This window comes from Anomaloglossus baeobatrachus, chromosome 8 (assembly GCF_048569485.1).
Source record: "Anomaloglossus baeobatrachus isolate aAnoBae1 chromosome 8, aAnoBae1.hap1, whole genome shotgun sequence".
Classification (NCBI taxonomy): Eukaryota; Metazoa; Chordata; class Amphibia; order Anura; family Aromobatidae; genus Anomaloglossus; species Anomaloglossus baeobatrachus.
In genome coordinates this window covers 156,841,507-156,860,598 of record NC_134360.1, presented here as the reverse complement: position 1 = coordinate 156,860,598, position 19,092 = coordinate 156,841,507, and the positions used below count along the sequence as shown (strand labels likewise).

Genomic DNA, 19,092 nt, shown 5'->3' with positions numbered 1-19,092 from the left:
ATTTCCCCTTCGACAGAGAAGTGGGGAAAAGCCACCACTGAAGGGAAGCTTTGGCTGCCCGAGAAAGGGAGACGTTCCTGTCGAGGGACGTCGACTTCCTGTCCCATTTGCGAAGAATGTCCCATTGAAGTGGGCGCAGATGAAACTGCGCAAAAGGAACTGCCTCCATTGCTGCCACCATCTTCCCTAGGAAGTGCATGAGGCGTCTCAGGGGGTGTGACTGACCTTGAAGGAGAGATTGCACCCCTGTCTGTAGTGAACGCTGTTTGTTCAGCGGAAGCTTCACTATCGCTGAGAGAGTATGAAACTCCATGCCAAGATATGTCAGTGATTGGGCCGGTGTCAGATTTGACTTTGGGAAATTGATGATCCACCCGAAACTCTGGAGAGTTTCCAGAGCAATGTTCAGGCTGTGTTGGCATGCCCCTTGAGAGGGCGCCTTGACAAGCAGATCGTCTAAGTAAGGGATCACCGAGTGTCCCTGAGAGTGTAGGATTGCCACCACTGTTGCCATGACCTTGGTGAAGACCCGTGGGGCTGTCGCCAGGCCAAAAGGCAGTGCCACGAACTGAAGGTGTTCGTCCCCTATGGCGAAACGCAGGAAGCGCTGATGCTCTGGTGCAATCGGTACGTGGAGATAAGCATCTTTGATGTCTATTGATGCCAGGAAATCTCCTTGGGACATTGAGGCGATGACGGAGCGGAGCGATTCCATCCGGAACCGCCTGGTTTTCACATGCTTGTTGAGCAGTTTTAGGTCCAGAACGGGACGGAAGGATCCGTCCTTTTTTGGCACCACGAACAAGTTGGAGTAAAAACCGTGACCCCGTTGCTGAAGAGGAACAGGGATCACCACTCCTTCCGCCTTCAGAGTGCCCACCGCCTGCAGAAGAGCCTCGGCTCTGTCGGGGGGCGGAGATGTTCTGAAGAATCGGGACGGAGGACGAGAGCTGAACTCTATCCTGTAACCTTGAGATAGAATGTCTCTCACCCATCGGTCTTTTACTTGTGGCAGCCAGGTGTCGCAAAAGCGGGAGAGCCTGCCACCGACCGAGGATGCGGTTTGAGGAGGCCGAAAGTCATGAGGAGGCCGCTTTGGGAGCGGTTCCTCCGGCGGTCTTTTTAGGACGTGACTTAGACCGCCATGCATCGGAGTTCCTCTGATCTTTCTGAGGCCTTTTGGACGAGGAGAATTGAGACCTGCCCGCGGTCCGAAACCTCGATTGTACCTTCCGTGGTTGAGGTCTGTTTGGTTTGGACTGGGGTAAGGATGAATCCTTTCCCTTGGATTGTTTAATGATTTCATCCAATCTCTCACCAAACAAGCGGTCGCCAGACAATGGCAAACCGGTTAAAAACTTCTTGGAAGCAGAGTCTTCCTTCCATTCACGTAGCCACATGGCCCTGCGGAGTACCACCGAATTGGCGGATGCCACCGCCGTACGGCTCACCGAGTCAAGGATAGCATTAATGGCGTAGGACGCAAACGCCGACGCCTGAGTGGTTAAGGACACCACTTGCGGGGCAGATGTACGTGTTAGTGCATGGATCTGCGCCTGACAAGCTGAGATAGCTTGGAGTGCCCATACGGCTGCGAATGCTGGAGCAAAAGACGCGCCGATAGCTTCATAGATGGATTTCAACCATAGTTCCATCTGTCTGTCAGTGGCATCTTTGAGTGAAGCCCCATCTTCCACTGCAACTATGGATCTAGCCGCCAGTCCGGAGATTGGAGGATCCACCTTAGGACACTGAGTCCAGCCCTTGACAACCTCGGGGGGGAAGGGATAACGTGTGTCCTTAAGGCGCTTGGAAAAACGCTTGTCTGGACAGTCTCGATTTTTCTAAATTGCCTCTCTGAAGTCAGAGTGATCCAGAAACATATTTAATGTACGCTTGGGAAACCTGAAACGGAATTTCTCCTGAGAAGCAGACTCCTCAATTGGAGGAGCTGGGGGAGAAATATCCAACACCTGATTGATGGTCGCTATAAGATCATTCACTACTGCGTCACCTTCAGGTGTATCTAGGTTGAGAGCGGCTTCAGGATCAGAATCCTGATCTGATACCTCCGCTTCATCCTCCAGAGAGTCCCCCTGCTGGGACCCTGAACAGTGTGATGAAGTGGAGGGAATTTCCCAGCGACCCCGCTTGGGCGGCCTGGGACTGCGGTCCGTGTCAGAGACCTCACCCTGGGACCTATGGGTTACCCCAGGGGCACATTGCTGTTCCAATTGAGGGGGACCAGGGGTCAAGGATTGGACAGTGCCCGGGGCCTGGATCACCGGTCTGAACTGCAATGCTTCCAGTATTTTAGCAGACCATTTGTCCATATTCTCAGACAGTTTGTCAGCAAAGGCTGCAAACTCCGTCCCTGTCACCTGGACAGTGGTAGCAGGTGGTTCCACCTGGGCCACCAGCTCCGGCTGAGCAAGTGCCACAGGGGCCGAGCATTGCACACAATGAGGGTCAGTGGAACCTGCCGGTCGTACAGCTTTACATGAGGTACAGGTTGCAAAATACTCCTGTGCTTTGGCACCCTTGCCTTTTGATGACATGTTGTCTCCTCTGAGAACAACAGGAGGGTATATAGCCAAAAAAAACAATAGAGCGACCGCACAGTGCAAATGTATACCTATATTATATATATATACACATATACATATACATATACATACATATATATATATATATATATATACTTCGGTACTCAGTGGGGCCAGCACCACAGGTGCTGCTTACCGACCGCTCAGAGCGGTTGTGTGATCACCAGATTCCCTGCCTGGGACTCCCTGTGTTGTCTCTCCTCTCCAGCGTCTGAATCGCTGGCAGGAATGGCTGCCGGCGTTCTGTGGGGAGGAGGGAACCGTGGGCGTGCCCAAGAAAAGTGCGGGAATCCAGTGCCCCAGTGTACTGAGTGAGGAGGGAGGAGGATACTAATGTATGCTCCAGCCCTCAGCTCTGACGATCTGAGCAGCGTCCCGCCCTTCCCCTGACTGGCAGGCCTGTGGGCGGGAATATACGACACTAGGCCGCAGAAGCCGGGGACTAAAGTGATAAGCGCGGCCGGCAATGAGCGCGGTCGCGCGGTAGTCCCCGGCGCACTAACACACCCAGCAGTGCTGCAATGTGTATGGCACAAGCGCTCCATGCGCGGTAGTCCCCGGCGCACTAACACACCCAGCAGTGCTGCAATGTGTATGGCACAAGCGCTCCATGCGCGGCAGTCCCCGGCGCACTAACACACCCAGCAGTGCTGTAATGTGTATGGCACCAGCGCTCCATGCGCGGTCCCCACGGGGACACAGAGTACCTCATAGTAGCAGGGCCTTGTCCCTGACGATACCCAGCTCCTATCCTGCAGATTCCCAGAGGCTGCGGAGGGAGCACGGTCCCAGTGCCTGGAGACCGATCTGGACCCCACTTCACCCAGAGCCCATTAAGGGATGGGGAAGGAAAACAGCATGTGGCTCCTGCCTGTGTACCCGCAATGGGTACCTCAACCTTAACAGCACCGCCGACAAAGTGGGGTGAGAAGGGAGCATGCTGGGGGCCCTGTTATGGGCCCTCTTTTCTTCCATCCGACCTAGACAGCAGCTGCTGCTGACTAAGTTGTGGAGCTTATGCGTGGATGTCTGCCTCCTTCGCACAAAGCATAAAAACTGAGGAGCCAGTGAGCACGGGGGGTGTATAGGCAGAAGGGGAGGGGCGTTACACTTTTAGTGTAATACTTTGTGTGGCCTCCGGAGGCATAGCTATACACCCAATTATCTGGGTCTCCCAATGGAGCGACAAAGAAATTCAGTCTTAGTTCTAGCAGCCACTTGTTGCGATTTGCCAGAAATGCTCATTTCAAGCCAATATATTGCAGGGCTAGTGACTACTTATTGTTCTATTTACATTTAGTCTACCTTAGCAATTCCATAGATGTGACTTCAATAACACTGTATTAATGGCATCAAGATGACCTTGATGGACCAATTAGAAAGTTCTAAGATCTGTAGGGCGTCACTGGGATCCATCACACAAGGCTGTACACAGACCCCAAAAGCATCACCAAGAGATCTTCCCCCAGTTCACAACCAACTACAACAGAGATAAGGACCCTACGACATGTCCAGACAATATAGATTAGACTTCAGGCCTCAGTTACCTGTGCAGTTCGGACATCTCCTTCTCCTGTTGGCTAAGCTTAAGCTTGAGAGATGCAATCTCATGGTGGCACCGACGATACTTCTCAGAGTCTTTATTCCTGGCGGAGAGCTGAGATGCTTTTAATTTCTCAATCTCAGATTTCAGTTCTACAGGATAAAATATGGATATTACTGTGTGTAATTGCAGCCTCGGATGTGCGGCATCTTATGTGACAGGACTCAGAGGTAACCTATAGCACTCACCTCGGATCAGCTTTGCGTTCACGTCTTCGTTCACCTTGGCCACGTTTATGATAAGCCGGGCTTGTCTTGCATATCTCAGCGTGCTGAGGGTCTCCTCCACATTACTGATGGCGGGGCTGATGGTAGCAATCATGGCCGTTTTTGAATTGCCCCCTAGACTTTCTTTTAACAACCTTTGTGGAAATAGAAGCGCAGAGAGAGAAAAGATAAATCTAAGCTGCGCCTCATACAGATGCCGGTCAGAGCTATCATCATTGCCTTTTCCTTTTAGTCTACTCCTTAATTTTTCTATCAGATCACATGTCTGACACCAGCTCTCGAGCCCTGTTCACACTGCGTTTCTGAAGATCGTTCAGAGGTTTCACCTGATTCCTCCTATTGATGGGACTCAGATGAACCCCTGACGGGGCGAAACGCTGCTAAGGCCGGAGTCACACTTGTGAGTGTCTCACGTGTAACTCGCGCGAGTCTCTCATTGCATCACAGGAGCATCTCAGCTGCATAGAGATACATGCAACTGACTCGCTCCTGTCCAGAGAGTGTGCGGCCGTGCCGGGTGATGAAATGAGAGACTCGCACGAGTTACACGCGAGACACTCACAAGTGTGACTCCAGCCAAAGAAATCGAGTTCAGATTAATTCTATTTGTATTTTCTTCTGAAAGTGTTCATCTTTTCGGAAAGGCCCAGAAAAATCATCTTATACATTTCAGTGCCATTTGAAAACATGAAAACTTTCAGAAAAACATACAAAAGGGAATGTATATACACTGGCCCCGTTGGGAGTTCATCCGGATCTCGTCTTAAAGGAGATTTAGGCAGAACCACTAAATGCAGTGCAGAAACGCAGTGTGAACAGGGCCATATAATAACAAAATCACTACAGACTACCACTACAACTTACAGTACTAATTATTTAAAACATCTCATGGTTTCAATTTGCTTGTATCACAGACAAAAAAAAAACAAAAAAAAAAAAAAAAAACACAGCTTCGTTTCATCAAGGGTGTTAAAGAAGTTATCCACTAACCTGACTCATTTCATTTTTTAAACATCAATTGTGCTATTATGTGCCACTAAATGCATCCATACTCTTATTATAGTAATCTAAACCTTTTATTATGCAGGTCGCATCACTTGGTGTCTGCCAGCTGCAGCTCTGATGTTTACATTGATCTCTTCCCCTCCCCAGGCTTATTCTGCTCTGTTACTACTACAAGTTCCATAACGCATTGCTGCAGCCTGTTTGCCAGCACTTGGCTCGCCTTCTCCCTTCTCCATCCTGTGCTGCTGAAGATATTGGGAGACAAGTGTCAGAGCAGCCCAGGGTAGGTACCAGCCTATCTGGCAATAGCCAGTACAGTCCTGTCACTGTGTTTGTTATGCAAATTTTAGCATTTTTCAGCTGTTCACATCGGTGATAGGATTACGGAAACCCTTTTCTCCTGAAATGCAGATGGCAGCACTTCACTAGGTGTCGGCCTCTGCTGTTACTGCTGAATGAAACCGTCAGCTCAGCTTGCATGAGGCACAATTGTGATTCCTTCAAAAACCATTCACACCCACCATCAGGAATCCAGACACAACATCCATTCATTTTGTCTGATTTCTGTGCCAGAAAAGGAAATATCGGTCGTCACAGAGTATAAGAAGACTCTGCATAACAATCCAGTAATATGTGATCCCTGCTGACTTGCGCTCATAGAAGCTATACATCCAATACAAGTATATTACAAAAGGTATTGTTTAGAAGAACTATGATATATGGCAAGGGGGTGAAAAGTAGTGGAAAGCCCCTTTAAAGTGTATATTTGCATATGCGATAAGACATTTTTCTAACGGATATCTTGACAAAGCCTCAGAGAGAAAATGTAAACCTAGTGTAAAGCATTCAAGGTCCCTTAGTGATCTGCAATTATATTATTGATCTAAAATGAAAAATTAACTAGTTTCCCTAAAAAACATCCTATTTTGTTATAGCTCTTATGAGACTTATGTGAATCCATGGTAACATGCTAAACATAATGAAGTTGTGTTACCCCACGCTATAGGCACAAAATAAGGGTCAAAGAGAAAAGGTCCTTTTAGAGGGACAGGTAAAAATCACTGATTGAGGAGGGCAATAGCCGCTCATTACACTCACAAGTCCAGTATTACTACAATTACAGTGCCTTGCGAAAGTATTCGGCCTCTTTGAATTTTTCAACCTTTTCCCACATTTCAGGCTTCAAACATAAAAGATAAAAAAAAACGGATTTTTGTGTACTCACCGTAAAATAGTTTTCTCTTAGCCATCATTGGGTGACACAGGACCATGGGTGTTATGCTGCCTATCCATAGGAGGGTTCCCTGAAAAATGCCCACAGGAAAATTGCCCACACGGAAAATTGCCCACACGGAAAATTGCCCACACGGAAAATTGCCCACACAGAAAATCGCCAATTGCAGCATCACAAAGTTTCAGATCTATGATATTTGAGGTGCAAGGTGAGGATGTTCACATAATAGGTCATCAACTTGTGATTTACAGTTGACCTAGTGCAAAACTGCAAAAATGCTGAAAATCTGTGGTTTGTTGCAGTCTGTCATTATCAGCAATAGATAGATAGTCTGCTCTAATCTCACTGATTCTGCCTTACTCCTTCCACCAGCCCAAAACAGCAGCACATGCAGAACCAGCAGCAGTGTGATCAAGAGGAGCAATCACTACTATCTGTACTCACAAAAGTATCACTGTATTATCTGTTGAGTTACATGTGACTGCAGGTCACATCTAATACATTATCATCTCAGGGGAGCCCACCAAAAGCAGGGTGCTGCTGGCAGAGATAGGGTACTTTCACACTTGCGTTCATCGCAATCCGCCACTATGGAAAATAGCGCAGTCCGTTAACGGACTGCGCTATTCTCCATAGACTTATATTGACAACGCACTGTGACGCAGTGTCTGTGTTTCATCCGCTGGCCGACACTGAGTCGTTATTTTGACTGAGCACCGGGAGGAGGGAACGCAGCATGTAGCGTTTTTGGTGTCGTTAAAACAACTTACCTTGGCGGATTCCGTTGGACTCTACCCGGCTCATCCCAAATTGCCCTGGTGCGGTGGAAATCGGGGTAATTAGGAGTTAATTGCAGCCCATAGCTGCCACTAAGTCCTAGGTTAATCATGGCAGGCGTCTATGAGAAACCCCCCATGATTAACCTGTAAGTGAAAGTAAATAAACATATACACCCAAAAAACTCCTTTATTTGAAATAAAAGACAAAAATACACCTTTTTTTCACCACTTTATTAAAATCCCCAAATACCCCTCCAGATCCGACGTGATCCACAGAGGTCCCATGACGCTATCAGCTCTGCTACATGAAGCTGACAGGAGCAGCCACAGACCATTACCGCTCTCTGTCAGCTCCACACAGCAACTGAAGTGAATCGCGCTGTCAGCGGGGATGTCACTGAGGTAGTGCTGGTGTGTGCATTAATGATGGGGGCGGTAGTACCTGCGTGTGTGAGGTGATGATGGGGGTGGTAGTGCCGGTGTGTGCGGTGATGATGGGTGCGGTAGTGCCGGGGTGTGCGGCGGTGATGATGGGGGTGGTAGTGCCGGGGTGTGCGGCGGTGATGATGGGGGTGGTAGTGCCGGGGTGTGTGCGGTGATGATGGGGGCGGTAGTGCCTGCGTGTGCGGTGATGATGGGGGCGGTAGTGCCTGCGTGTGTGTGATGATGATGGGGGCGGTAGTGCTGGGGTGTGCGCGGTGATGGGGGCGGTAGTGCCTGCGTGTGTGTGATGATGATGGGGGCGGTAGTGCTGGGGTGTGCGCGGTGATGGGGGCGGTAGTGCTTGCATGTGTGCGGTGATGATGGGGGCGGTAGTGCCTGTGTGTGTGCAGTGATGATGGGGGCGGTAGTGCCTGTGTGTGTGCGGTGATGATGGGGGCTCTCTCTCTTTCAGCTAAAGAAAACTAACGCAACGTGTTATTTCACAGGAATCTGTTGCCTTTATTATCAGACTATTTACAACGCATCCGTCATATGCGTCATTGTGACGGATGCCAAACAACGCAATTGTGAAAGTAGCCATAGCTGGTCCTGAAAGCCCCAAAGGCACAGCAGAGAGGTGAGACTCTGTCGCTTCTACCACCTTGTGTTCGTGCTGGGAATGTATGATATGTTTTTGCAGTGGCGCAACTAGAGTCCAATGAGCCCCAGTGTGAAATTTGGACAACCCCCCCCCCCCCACTCACACATGTTCTCACATGTACGGGCCCTTGTAGTGTTCTAACTTCTATCAAGACTTATGAACTGCCTCCTCTCCCCTTTCATTATGTAGTAATGTCCTCCGTCCTGGTATATATGCCCATAATCCTGGTGAATATGTCCTCATCCTGGTGTATATGACCCAATGCTGGTATATAAGGTCCTCATCCTGGTATGTATGGTCCACGTTGTCTCCATCCTGGTATATATGTTCCCATCCTGAGTTACATGGTCCCCAATCCTAGTGGGCATTCATGTCTGTTGGCAATTTTCTGTGGACATTTTTCACATATCATGTGAACATCCTCACCTTGCACCTCAAATATCATAGATCTGAAACTTTCTGATGCTGCAATTGGCAATTTTCCATGTGGGCAATTTTCCGTGTGGGCAATTTTCCGTGTGGGCAACTTTCCGTGTGGGCAACTTTCCTATGGGCAATATACATGTGGGCAATTTTCCTGTGGGCATTTTTCTGCTCACCCCATAGGAGGACACTAAGTAGATGCAAAAGCATAGCTCCTCCTCTGCAGTATACACCCCCTGGCCGGGCCAGGCAAGCTCAGTTTTAGTACACAAGCAGTAGGAGAAATAAAACAGTAAAAACTTACCTCAACAGAGGAACATGAGAAAAAAAAAAAAGAGTCATAACCAAATAAGATACTGAGAGAACCAAGGCCCAACAGGGCAACAGGGTGGGTGCTGTGTCCCCCAATGATGGCTAAGAGAAAACGATTTTACGGTGAGTACACAAAAATCTGTTTTTCTCTGACGCCTCATTGGGTGACTCAGGACCATGGGACGTCCTAAAGCAGTCCATGGGTGAGAAACATAAAAGAAGACAACACAACCCAAGGACTAGGAACCAGTCCCAGACAGCCTGGAGCGCCTACTGCGAGAGGTGCTCTACTGCAGTTTGCAGAATTTTCCTACCCAGATTTGCCTCAGTTGAAACCTGGGTATGGACTGCTTTGAAAACGTATGGAGGCTAGAACAGGTCGCAGCCTTACACACCTGTTCCACTGAAGCCTGATGCCGAATGGCCCACGAAGCTCCAACTGCTCGCGTGGAATGAGCCCGCAGCCCACTAGGAATGGGCTTGAGTTGCAAGCGGTAGACTTCCTGGATCGCAGAGCGAATCCAGCGAGCCAGTGTCGCCTTTGAAGCTGCCTGTCCCTTCTTAGGCCCCTCAGGAATGACGAACAAAGAGTCCATTTTCCTAAAGGGGGCTGTCCTGCAATATCTGAGAGCTCTGACGAGGTCCAACGAATGCAGAGACCTTTCCACCCTATGAAACGGGGTAAGAACCTTTGGAAGGAAATCCGGAAGGGGACGCAGAACCACCTTGTCCTGGTGAAAGATCAGAAAAGGCTTGCGGCAAGAGAGTGCTGCCAGCTCCAAAACCCGTCTGATGGACGTAATTGCCACTAAGAATGTTACCTTCCAGGACAGAAGAGCAAGGGAGGATTCCTTGAGGGGTTCAAAGGGAGACCTCTGGAGACCGTCCAGAACGAGGTTGAGGTCCCATGGTTCCAGCGGCCGTTTGTACGGGGGAACTAGATGGGAAACGCCCTGGAGGAAGGTCTTGACTTCCGGTTTTTGAGCCAGGCGGCATTGGTAGAAGATTGAGAGCGCTGAGACCTGCCCTTTAAGGGAACTGAGAGCCAACCCCGCTTACAAGCCAGACTGTAGAAAGTCGAGAATTCTGGGGATGGCCAGAGGCATAGGCTGGATGTTAGTTTCCCTGCACCATGAAAGGAAGATTTTCCACGTACGGTGGTAAATGCGGGATGAAGCAGGCTTTCGGGCGCTGATCATGGTGGCAATAACCGCAGGGGAGAATCTCGCTCTTGTTAATACCCATGTCTCAATGGCCATGCCGTCAGCTTCAGGGCTCTGGAGGGCGCCGATGGACTGCGGGTCGCGTGACCTGGCTATGAACGCGGGTACCTTTGCATTCAACCTTGAGGCAATTAGGTCCACGTCTGGTGTGCCCCAGCGAGTGCAGATGTGTAGAAACACATCTGGGTGGAGAGACCATTCTCCGGCAGCCAGGCCTTGGCGACTCAGAAAGTCTGCTGCCCAGTTCTCTACCCCCGGGATGTGTACCGCTGATATCACTGATCCCGTCAATTCGGCCCAGCTGAGGATCTTGTGGGCCTCGAGATAAGCCGCTTTGCTGCGGGTGCCCCCCTGCCGATTGATATAGGCTGCAGCTGTCGCATTGTCCGATTGGACTCGAATCTGACGACCCGCTAGCAGAGGGCAGAACGCTCTGAGCACGAGGAAGATCGCGAGTTCCAGGATGTTGATGGGAAGGAAAGATTCCTGGGGCGTCCAACGTCCTTGAGCAGTGTAGTGCCGGTACACTGCTCCCCAGCCTAGGAGGCTGGCGTCCGTGGTCAGGACCAGCCAGTTCACTGGGAGAAAAGATCTCCCCTTCGATAGGGATGATGACCGAAGCCACCAGCGGAGTGCGTACCTGACTGAAGGCGTCAGGTGAAGATGTCGGTCCAGGGAGAAGAGGCTCTTGTCCCAGGCCGCTAGAAGGACTAGCTGCAGTGGGCAGAGGTGCAGTTGAGCAAAGGGTACTGCTTCCATAGCCGCCACCATCCTGCCGAGCACTTTCATGCTGAATCGAATGGAGCGAGACGGAGGACGTAGAAGGCAGCGTACCGCTCGTTGAAGAGCGAACGCCTTGTCCTGAGGGAGAAGGACCAAGCCCCGACGAGGGTCCAGGGACATGCCCAGGAAGGTGATGGATCGTGATGGGATCGGGGATGATTTGTCCAGATTCACTAGCCATCCTAAGCGGGATAGGGTGTCCACAGTGATCTGTACGCTGATTGAGCAGTCGCGGAAGGAGGGAGCCTTGATGAGGAGGTCGTCCAAGTAAGGGAGAACGACTACTCCCCTGGCGTGAAGGACGCTCATGGCGGCCGCCATGACTTTGGTGAAGACCCTTGGTGCGGTGGCAAGGCCGAACGGTAGAGCTACGAATTGAAAGTGGGAGTCCTGAATTGCGAAGCGGAGGAACTTTTGGTGATCTGGGGCGATGGGTATGTGCAGGTACGCGTCCTTGATGTCTATGGAGGCGAGGAATTCCCCTTCGACCATGGATGCAATAATGAACCTTAGGGACTCCATTCTGAATCTCCGTACGTGCACATGTTTGTTTAGGTGTTTGAGGTCCAGGATGGGTCGAACGGACGCATCCTTTTTGGGGACCACAAAGAGGTTGGAATAAAAACCCCCGAACTTCTCGTCGTCTGGGACAGGTATTATCACTCCTGCTGTTTGGAGCGAGTGGATTGCTGAGAAAAAAGCTTTGCGTCGTTTTCGAGTCTTTGGGGGGTTTGAGAGAAAGAACCAACTCAGGGGTTGGGTCCGAAATTCTATGTGTAATCGGAAGACACAAGGTCTTGCACCCATTTGTCGTCTGAGGCGGCAGCCCAGATGTGTTGAAGGAGCTGCAGTCGACCTCCTACAATGAGTGTGTCTTCCGGGGCGCCGAAGGAGTCATGAGGGGGGAAAACGTCGTGGCCGAGTCTCCCTAGTCCTGGACTGTTTTGGTCTAGGCTGCCATGACAAAGTGGGTTTCGGGGAGAGCGGAGAAGGTCGGTCCCTGCGTAGTCCGCGGCTGGTGGCGGGGACAGCACGGGATGTCGACCAACCAAATGAGTTTCGAAAGGAGCGGAACGAGGACTGTGGACGTCTGGTGAAGGACGTCCTGGACTTCAGCTGGGGGAGGGAGGTACTTTTTCCTCCCGTGGCGTCAGAAATGAGCTTGTCCAGACGTTCGCCAAACAATTGGTCTGGAAAAAAAGGGAAGGCCCGTGAGAGACTTCTTGGTGGCAGAGTCCGCTCGCCATTGTCGGAGCCAGAGAGCTCTACGGATGGCTATGGTATTTGAGGCGGCAAACGCTGCGCAGGTAGCAGCGTCCCTGGAAGCCTGGATGAGGTACTCCGCCGCAGCGGCAATTTGAGCTGTTACCTCTGTGAAGGTATGAGTGAACTGGGATTCCTCAAGCGAAGTGTTAAGGGATTCTGCCCAGACCGAGATCGCCTTTGCGACCCACACAGAGGCAAAGGAGGGCGAGAGGGAGGAACCCGCAGCCTCAAAAGCAGAGCGGGCGAGGTGCTCCACCTGTCTGTCGGGTCCTTGATGGAAGAACCATCGGGTAAAGACAGGAACGTCTTTGTGGTAAGGCGGGAGACCGAGGGCGGATTGGCCCAGCCCTTAGGGGCAGGTGAGGCAAAAGGGTACCGGGACTCCATGAGTTTTCGGTTACCGAAGCGCCTGTCAGGCTTCTCCCTTTGCTTTGTGAGGATATCCTGAAACTCTGGGTGATCAGTGAAAACCTTTTGGGGTTTCCGTGACCTCTTAAAGGAGACCGCATGGTCAGTGGTAGTGGATGGGGGATCCTCCACATGCAGAGTTTGGTTGATTGCTGCTATAAGGGAGTCTATTGCAGTTTGATCATCTGGGGGTGATGAAACCAAGGAATCCTCCTGGTACAAACAGCATTCTCCCTCCTCCAGCTCATCAGAAGCCGTGGAGCGTGTGGGAGAGCCTGCCCTGTGTGCTCCCGAGGGAGAGCCCGTTGGAGACAACCGGCTGTGTGCTCTTTTCCTGATCCCTGCAACCGGTGAAGCATGTGCCCGGATTACCTCAGAAGGATCCATAGGGGTATCCTCAGGCTGCGTTCCGTCCAGGGACCCAGAAGGGTGTGGAGGACGACATTGCATAGCCAGAACCAGGTTCTGTGACAGTTTTTCCATGGATTGGGACAGAAACTGTGTCCATTCCGGTGGGCTGGGGGCCCTAGGCTCTGGGCTGCCGGTTGCGGCGGTGGTGGCAGGGGGAGTCTTGGGGGTCTATAGGGGCACAGGACTCACAGAGAGAAGAGGTGTGTTTACGTGGTAGCTCAGCGTGGCAGGCAGTGCAGGCTGAATAATAGACTATGTGGGCCTTAGTACTCTTAGGGCCCTTACATTTCTGCATGTTCCTAATAGGAGTATGCCAGGAGGGGGAGCAATGCTCAGCAGAGCTACAATTGAAGCAAGCACCTCACCAGAATCAGCCGATGGTCCTGTCCTCAGGAAGGATTAAGCTCTATGAAGATCTTCGCACGATTTCCTGGGGGGGCGGGGCTTATCGCAGCCACGGGGGGCAGGGCTTAACGTTAAAAGAGCGGGAAGATGAGTCCGTGTGCCACCCCCTGCTGTGGGTAGTAAGAAAAAAAAAAAAAAAAAACGGCGAGAAGAGAGCTTCTGAGTTTTCCTCCCTCTCCCTACAGTCAGCACACAGCTTGTCACCGGTGGTTATCAGCCGGCTTTTCTGCTAGAGCAAATAAACTGAGCAGATAATAAACAGCGTGAGTCCCTGAGCCCTGGGCCCTCCCCCTGCCACCGGGAAATTATCTGCAAGACTTTCTGCTAACAGCAGAACTCCCCCCTCCTCCAGCCAGCAAGCTAGAGAAAGTTAACACTGTGTGTGCAGGATCCTTGCCCCTTGCACATAATAAATACTGTAAATGTCCTGGGAGCCTTCCTTGCAGCGTCTTTTCTCCCTTTGTCTGGGAAACCAGTCAGGGGGGATCTCACCTTAAAACACTGCTTTCCAGGCAGTGAAAATAGCAGAGTCAGCTTGCTGTGTCGGTATCATATTCAACTCAGCGCCTGTAGAGAGGGGCTGAGCAATTGGGCTATAGGGGCACAGGCCTCTACCCTGGGCTTTGGAAAATCGGTGTCTGTGGAACCCGTCGTCCAGCGCAGGATCCAGCGTCGCAGGAGGGGGTACGTGTAGGCAACACTTCACGTTCCCGCCCGTTGATGGTAGTGGGAGATCGGTCCCAAAAGGAAACAGTCGCCCTCAAAAAATAACAAACCTTGAAAGGAAGTGCCTCCTACAGACACTAAGCTAAAACTGAGCTTGCCTGGCCGGCCAGGGGGTGTATACTGCAGAGGAGGAGCTATGCTTTTGCATCTACTTAGTGTCCTCCTATGGATAGGCAGCATAACACCCATGGTCCTGTGTTCCCCAATGAGGCGTCAGAGAAATTTAATGTTATGGTGAAGAATCAACAACAAGTGGGACACAATTGTGAAGGTGAGAGAAATTTATTGCTTATTTTAAATTTTTTAAAAAAAAAAAACATGTTTGGTGTGTCTCCCAGGTGGCTTGTGGCAAACTTTAAACAACACTTTTTATGGATATCTTTGAGAAATGGCTTTCTTCTTGCCACTTTTCCATAAAGGCCAGATTTGTGCAGTGTACGGCTGATTGTTGTTCTATAGTCTCCCACCTCAGCTGTAGATCTCTGCAGTTCATCCAGAGTGATCATGGGCCTCTTGGCTGCATCTCTGATCAGTCTTCTTGTTTGAAATGAAATTTTTGGAGGAACGGCCGGGTCTTGGTAGATTAGCAGTGGTATGATACTTCTTCCATTTCAATATGATCGCTTGCACAGTGCTTCTTGGGATGTTTAAAGTTGTGGAAATCTTTTTGTAACCAAATCCGGCTTTAAACTTCTCCACAACAGTATCACAGACCTGCCTGTTGTGTTACTTGGTCTTCATGATGCTCTATGTGCTTTAAACAGAACACTGAGACTATCACAGAGCAGGTGCATTTACCAGTATACGGAGACTTTATTACACACAGGTGGATTATATTGATCATCAGTCATTTAGGACAACATTGGATCATTCAGAGATCCTCAATGAACTTCTGGAGTGAGTTTGCTGCACTGAAAGTAAAGGGGATAAATAATATTGCACGCCCCACTTTTCAGTTTATTCTTTTTTAGAAAAGTTTAAAGTAAGAAATACATTTCGTTCAACTTCACAATTGTGTCCCACTTGTTGATTCTTCACCATAACATTAAAATTTTTATCTTTATGTTTGAAGCCTGAAATGTGGGAAAAGGTTGAAAAATTCAAGGGGGTTGAATACTTTCGTAAGACACTGTATATCATTTAAGTATTATAAATGCTTATAATGCAAACATTCTGCAGCACCATAAAGATATCTCTCACCAGGGGCAGCTCTGCCGTGACGTAATACCCGAAGAGAACGGTGATGACATCAGTAACCTTACCGGACCTCACCACTCTTGCATATCGTGGTCACAGAGGGCAGCGCGAGACCTGGAGTTTCCCACAAGCAGTGAGGTCATGTAAGGTTACTGACATCAGCGCCCACGGGGAAATACAGGGCTAGTGCTGACCGTCAGTAACCTTTGATCCCTCATTCTAAGGACTTTCTCAGAACGAGACTCCATAGGAATAAATGGACGCTGTGTTGAAATTACCTGATGGCTTATCGTTGGAACTTCCAAAATATATATTTAATAAAATTGGTGAACAAGGACGTCTTTCTTCAAATAAAAAAAAAAAAAAAATTAAAAACACAGGAAAAAATACTTCAGTTTAGTAATGGGGGTGTCTGATAGACCCCTATCCATTACTAACCTCTGGAGTTGACATCAATTGTCAGTTGTGATGACATCAACCCTATTAACTATTACCCCAATTGACAATGCACCAGGGTAAAATCGGGAAGAGTCGGGTGGGAAATCTTCACCCTTTGATGTGCACAGGTGCCGGGTAGTCACTGCTACTTCACAACGACACCCCGGGGCCTGTGCACATCAAAATTGAAAACTGCCCACGGAAATGCAAAAAAAGTATAGGGGGAGAGACAGCAGGCAAAATGAGCAGGCACAGGATTTCCGGCTGCGCTACAGACATTACAGGAACGTACTAAAGAGAGGAGGAGAAATTGGGGATAACGAAGACCGGAGGCAGGCTTATCTTCCAGGCAGCACACGCCCTATAGCCTGGAAGATAGAAAATATAAAAGATATCTGCAAAACGACCCATCATCCAGGAGGCATACAGGTATGGCCAATTTCACCTCTATGCCACCTGTATGTCCATATTAATAACTTAAAAAAAAAAAAAAAATTGTGACAGATTCCCTTTAATTCTCCTTGAAATCAGAAGATGTCCAGCAGTGCCATCTGCTCAGAACTGGCATTAACCTTTGTGTCCCAGCTACCCCATCTATCCAAAAAAGTTATCTTTATGGAAGAATTGTGGCCAATAACCATAACTTTCAAATGGAAACAAGACCAAGCAACAAAAACAAGGAAACTTAGGTGTAGAAAAAAGAGAATTTTGTTACTTACCGTAAATTCTTTTTCTTATAGTTCCGTATTGGGAGACCCAGACAATGGGTGTTTAGCTTCTGCCTCCGGAGGACACACAAAGTACTACACTCAAAAGTGTAGCTCCTCCCTCTGAGCTTATACACCCCCTGATGAGCAGACTCAGCCAGTTTAGTGCAAAAGCTGAAGGAGAATAGCCACCCACAAGTAAAACAGAGCAAAAACCGGAACAACCGGAAACTGTCTACGACAACAGCCGGTGATAACACGCGGAACAAGAAATTGCCAACAGGCAACAGGGAGGGAGCTGGGTCTCCCAATACGGAACTATAAGAAAAAGAATTTACTGTAAGTAACAAAATTCTCTTTTTCTTTATCGTTCCTATGGGAGACCCAGACAATGGGATGTCTCAAAGCTGTCCCTGGGTGGGAAATAAACAGAAAAACAAAGAAGTAGGCAGAACCTAACTTCACAACTGGGCGACAGCCGCCTGAAGGATGCGTCTGCCCAAGCTCGCATCTGCCGAAGCATGAGCATGCACTTGGTAGTGCTTTGAAAAGGAATGCAGGCTAGTCCACGTGGCAGCCTGACAGACTTGTTGAGCCGCAGCCTGGTGTCTGAAAGCCCAAGAGGCACCGAAAGCTCTGGTCGAGTGAGCCTTGATCCCCGGCGGGGGAGACACCCGAGAACACTGGTAGGCATCCGAAATGGTCGACCTAATCCAACGGGCTAAGGCCGGCTTAGAAGCAGAAAGGCCCTTGCGCCGACCTGTGGTTAGCACAAAAAGAGAAATGCACCGCCTAAGAGCAGCGATGCGAGACAGATAGATCAGGAGAGAACGCACCAGATCCAGAGTATGCAAGCTTTTTCAAAGCGATGAACAGGAGCCGGAAAAAAGGAAGGTAAGGTAATGTCCTGGTTAAGGTGGAAAGGAGAGACCACCTTAGGGAGAAAGTCCGGAGTCGGACGGAGAACCACTTTGTCTTGATGAAAGACCAAAAAAGGTGACTCCGAAGAGAGCGCAGCCAAATCGGAGACTCTCCTGAGGGAAGTTATGGCCACCAGAAAGGCCACTTTCTGTGAAAGACGAAACAAAGAAACCTCCCTAAGAGGCTCAAAGGGGGGTTTCTGCAAAACCGTGAGAACCAAATTAAGGTCCCAGGGATCCAAGGGCCGCCGGTAAGGCGGAATGATGTGAGACGCGCCCTGCATGAAGGTGCGGACCTGAGCCAGCCGGGCGAGACGCCGCTGGAACAGTACTGACAGAGCTGAGACTTGTCCCTTGAGAGAGTTGAGGGACAGTCCTAGCTGCAGACCGGACTGTAGAAAGGACAGAAGGGTCGGCAAGGAGAATGGCCAAGGAGGATGGCCGGAAGAGCGACACCAGGATAGGAAAATCTTCCAAGTCCTGTGATAGATCTTGGCGGAGGAAGACTTACGGGCCCGAGTCATAGTGGAGATGACTTCCGGAGGAATACCAAAAGCAGTCAAGATCCAGGACTCAAGAGCCACGCCGTCAATTTGAGAGCCGCAGAATTCAGGCGGAAAAACGGACCCTGTGAGAGAAGGTCTGGACGGTCAGGGAGATGCCACGGCACCTCTACGGACAGATGGAGCAGGTCTGGGTACCAAGCTCGCCTGGGCCAGTCCGGTGCAATGAGGATGACTCGACGGCCCTCCATTCTGATCTTGCGCAGGACTCTGGGCAAGAGAGCTAGAGGGGGAAACACGTAGGACAGACGAAACTGGGACCAGTCTTGAACCAGAGCGTCCGCGGCGAAGGCCTGAGGATCGTGGGAGCGAGCCACGTAAACCGGAACTTTGTTGTTGTGACGGGATGCCATTAGGTCCACGTCCGGAGTGCCCCATTTGCGGCAGATTGACTGAAACACTGCCGGGTGCAGGGACCACTCGCCACTGTCCACGGTTTGACGGCTGAGATAATCTGCCTCCCAGTTTTCCACGCCTGGGATGTGGACTGCGGATATGGTGGACTAGGAGTCCTTCGCCCATTGAAGGATGCATTGTACCTCCAACATTGCCAGGCGGCTGCGTGTCCCGCCTTGGTGATTGATGTAGGCAACTGCTGTCGCGTTGTCTGACTGGACTCGGATGTGCCTGCCCGCCAACAGGTGGTGAAAAGCTAGGAGAGCCAGAAGCACGGCTCTGGTTTCCAGCACATTGATTGAAAGGGCTGACTCGGACGGAGTCCAAGTGCCCTGCGCTCTGTGGTGGAGACATACCGCTCCCCAGCCGGATAGAC

At 50.1% G+C, this 19,092-nt stretch overlaps 1 protein-coding gene across 1 annotated transcript in view; it reads right to left on the bottom strand.

The window, feature by feature from the left end:
- The window catches only part of KIF14 (kinesin family member 14), a 185,857-nt gene that overhangs the window by 100,035 nt on the left and 66,730 nt on the right, over positions 1–19,092 (bottom strand). The window contains exons 11-12 of the mRNA XM_075320953.1: positions 4,398–4,570; positions 4,154–4,301 (exon numbers count right to left, since the gene is read on the bottom strand). Of these exons, the coding sequence (XP_075177068.1) occupies positions 4,154–4,301; positions 4,398–4,570 (321 nt within the window). The remainder of the gene's footprint in view (positions 1–4,153; positions 4,302–4,397; positions 4,571–19,092) is intronic.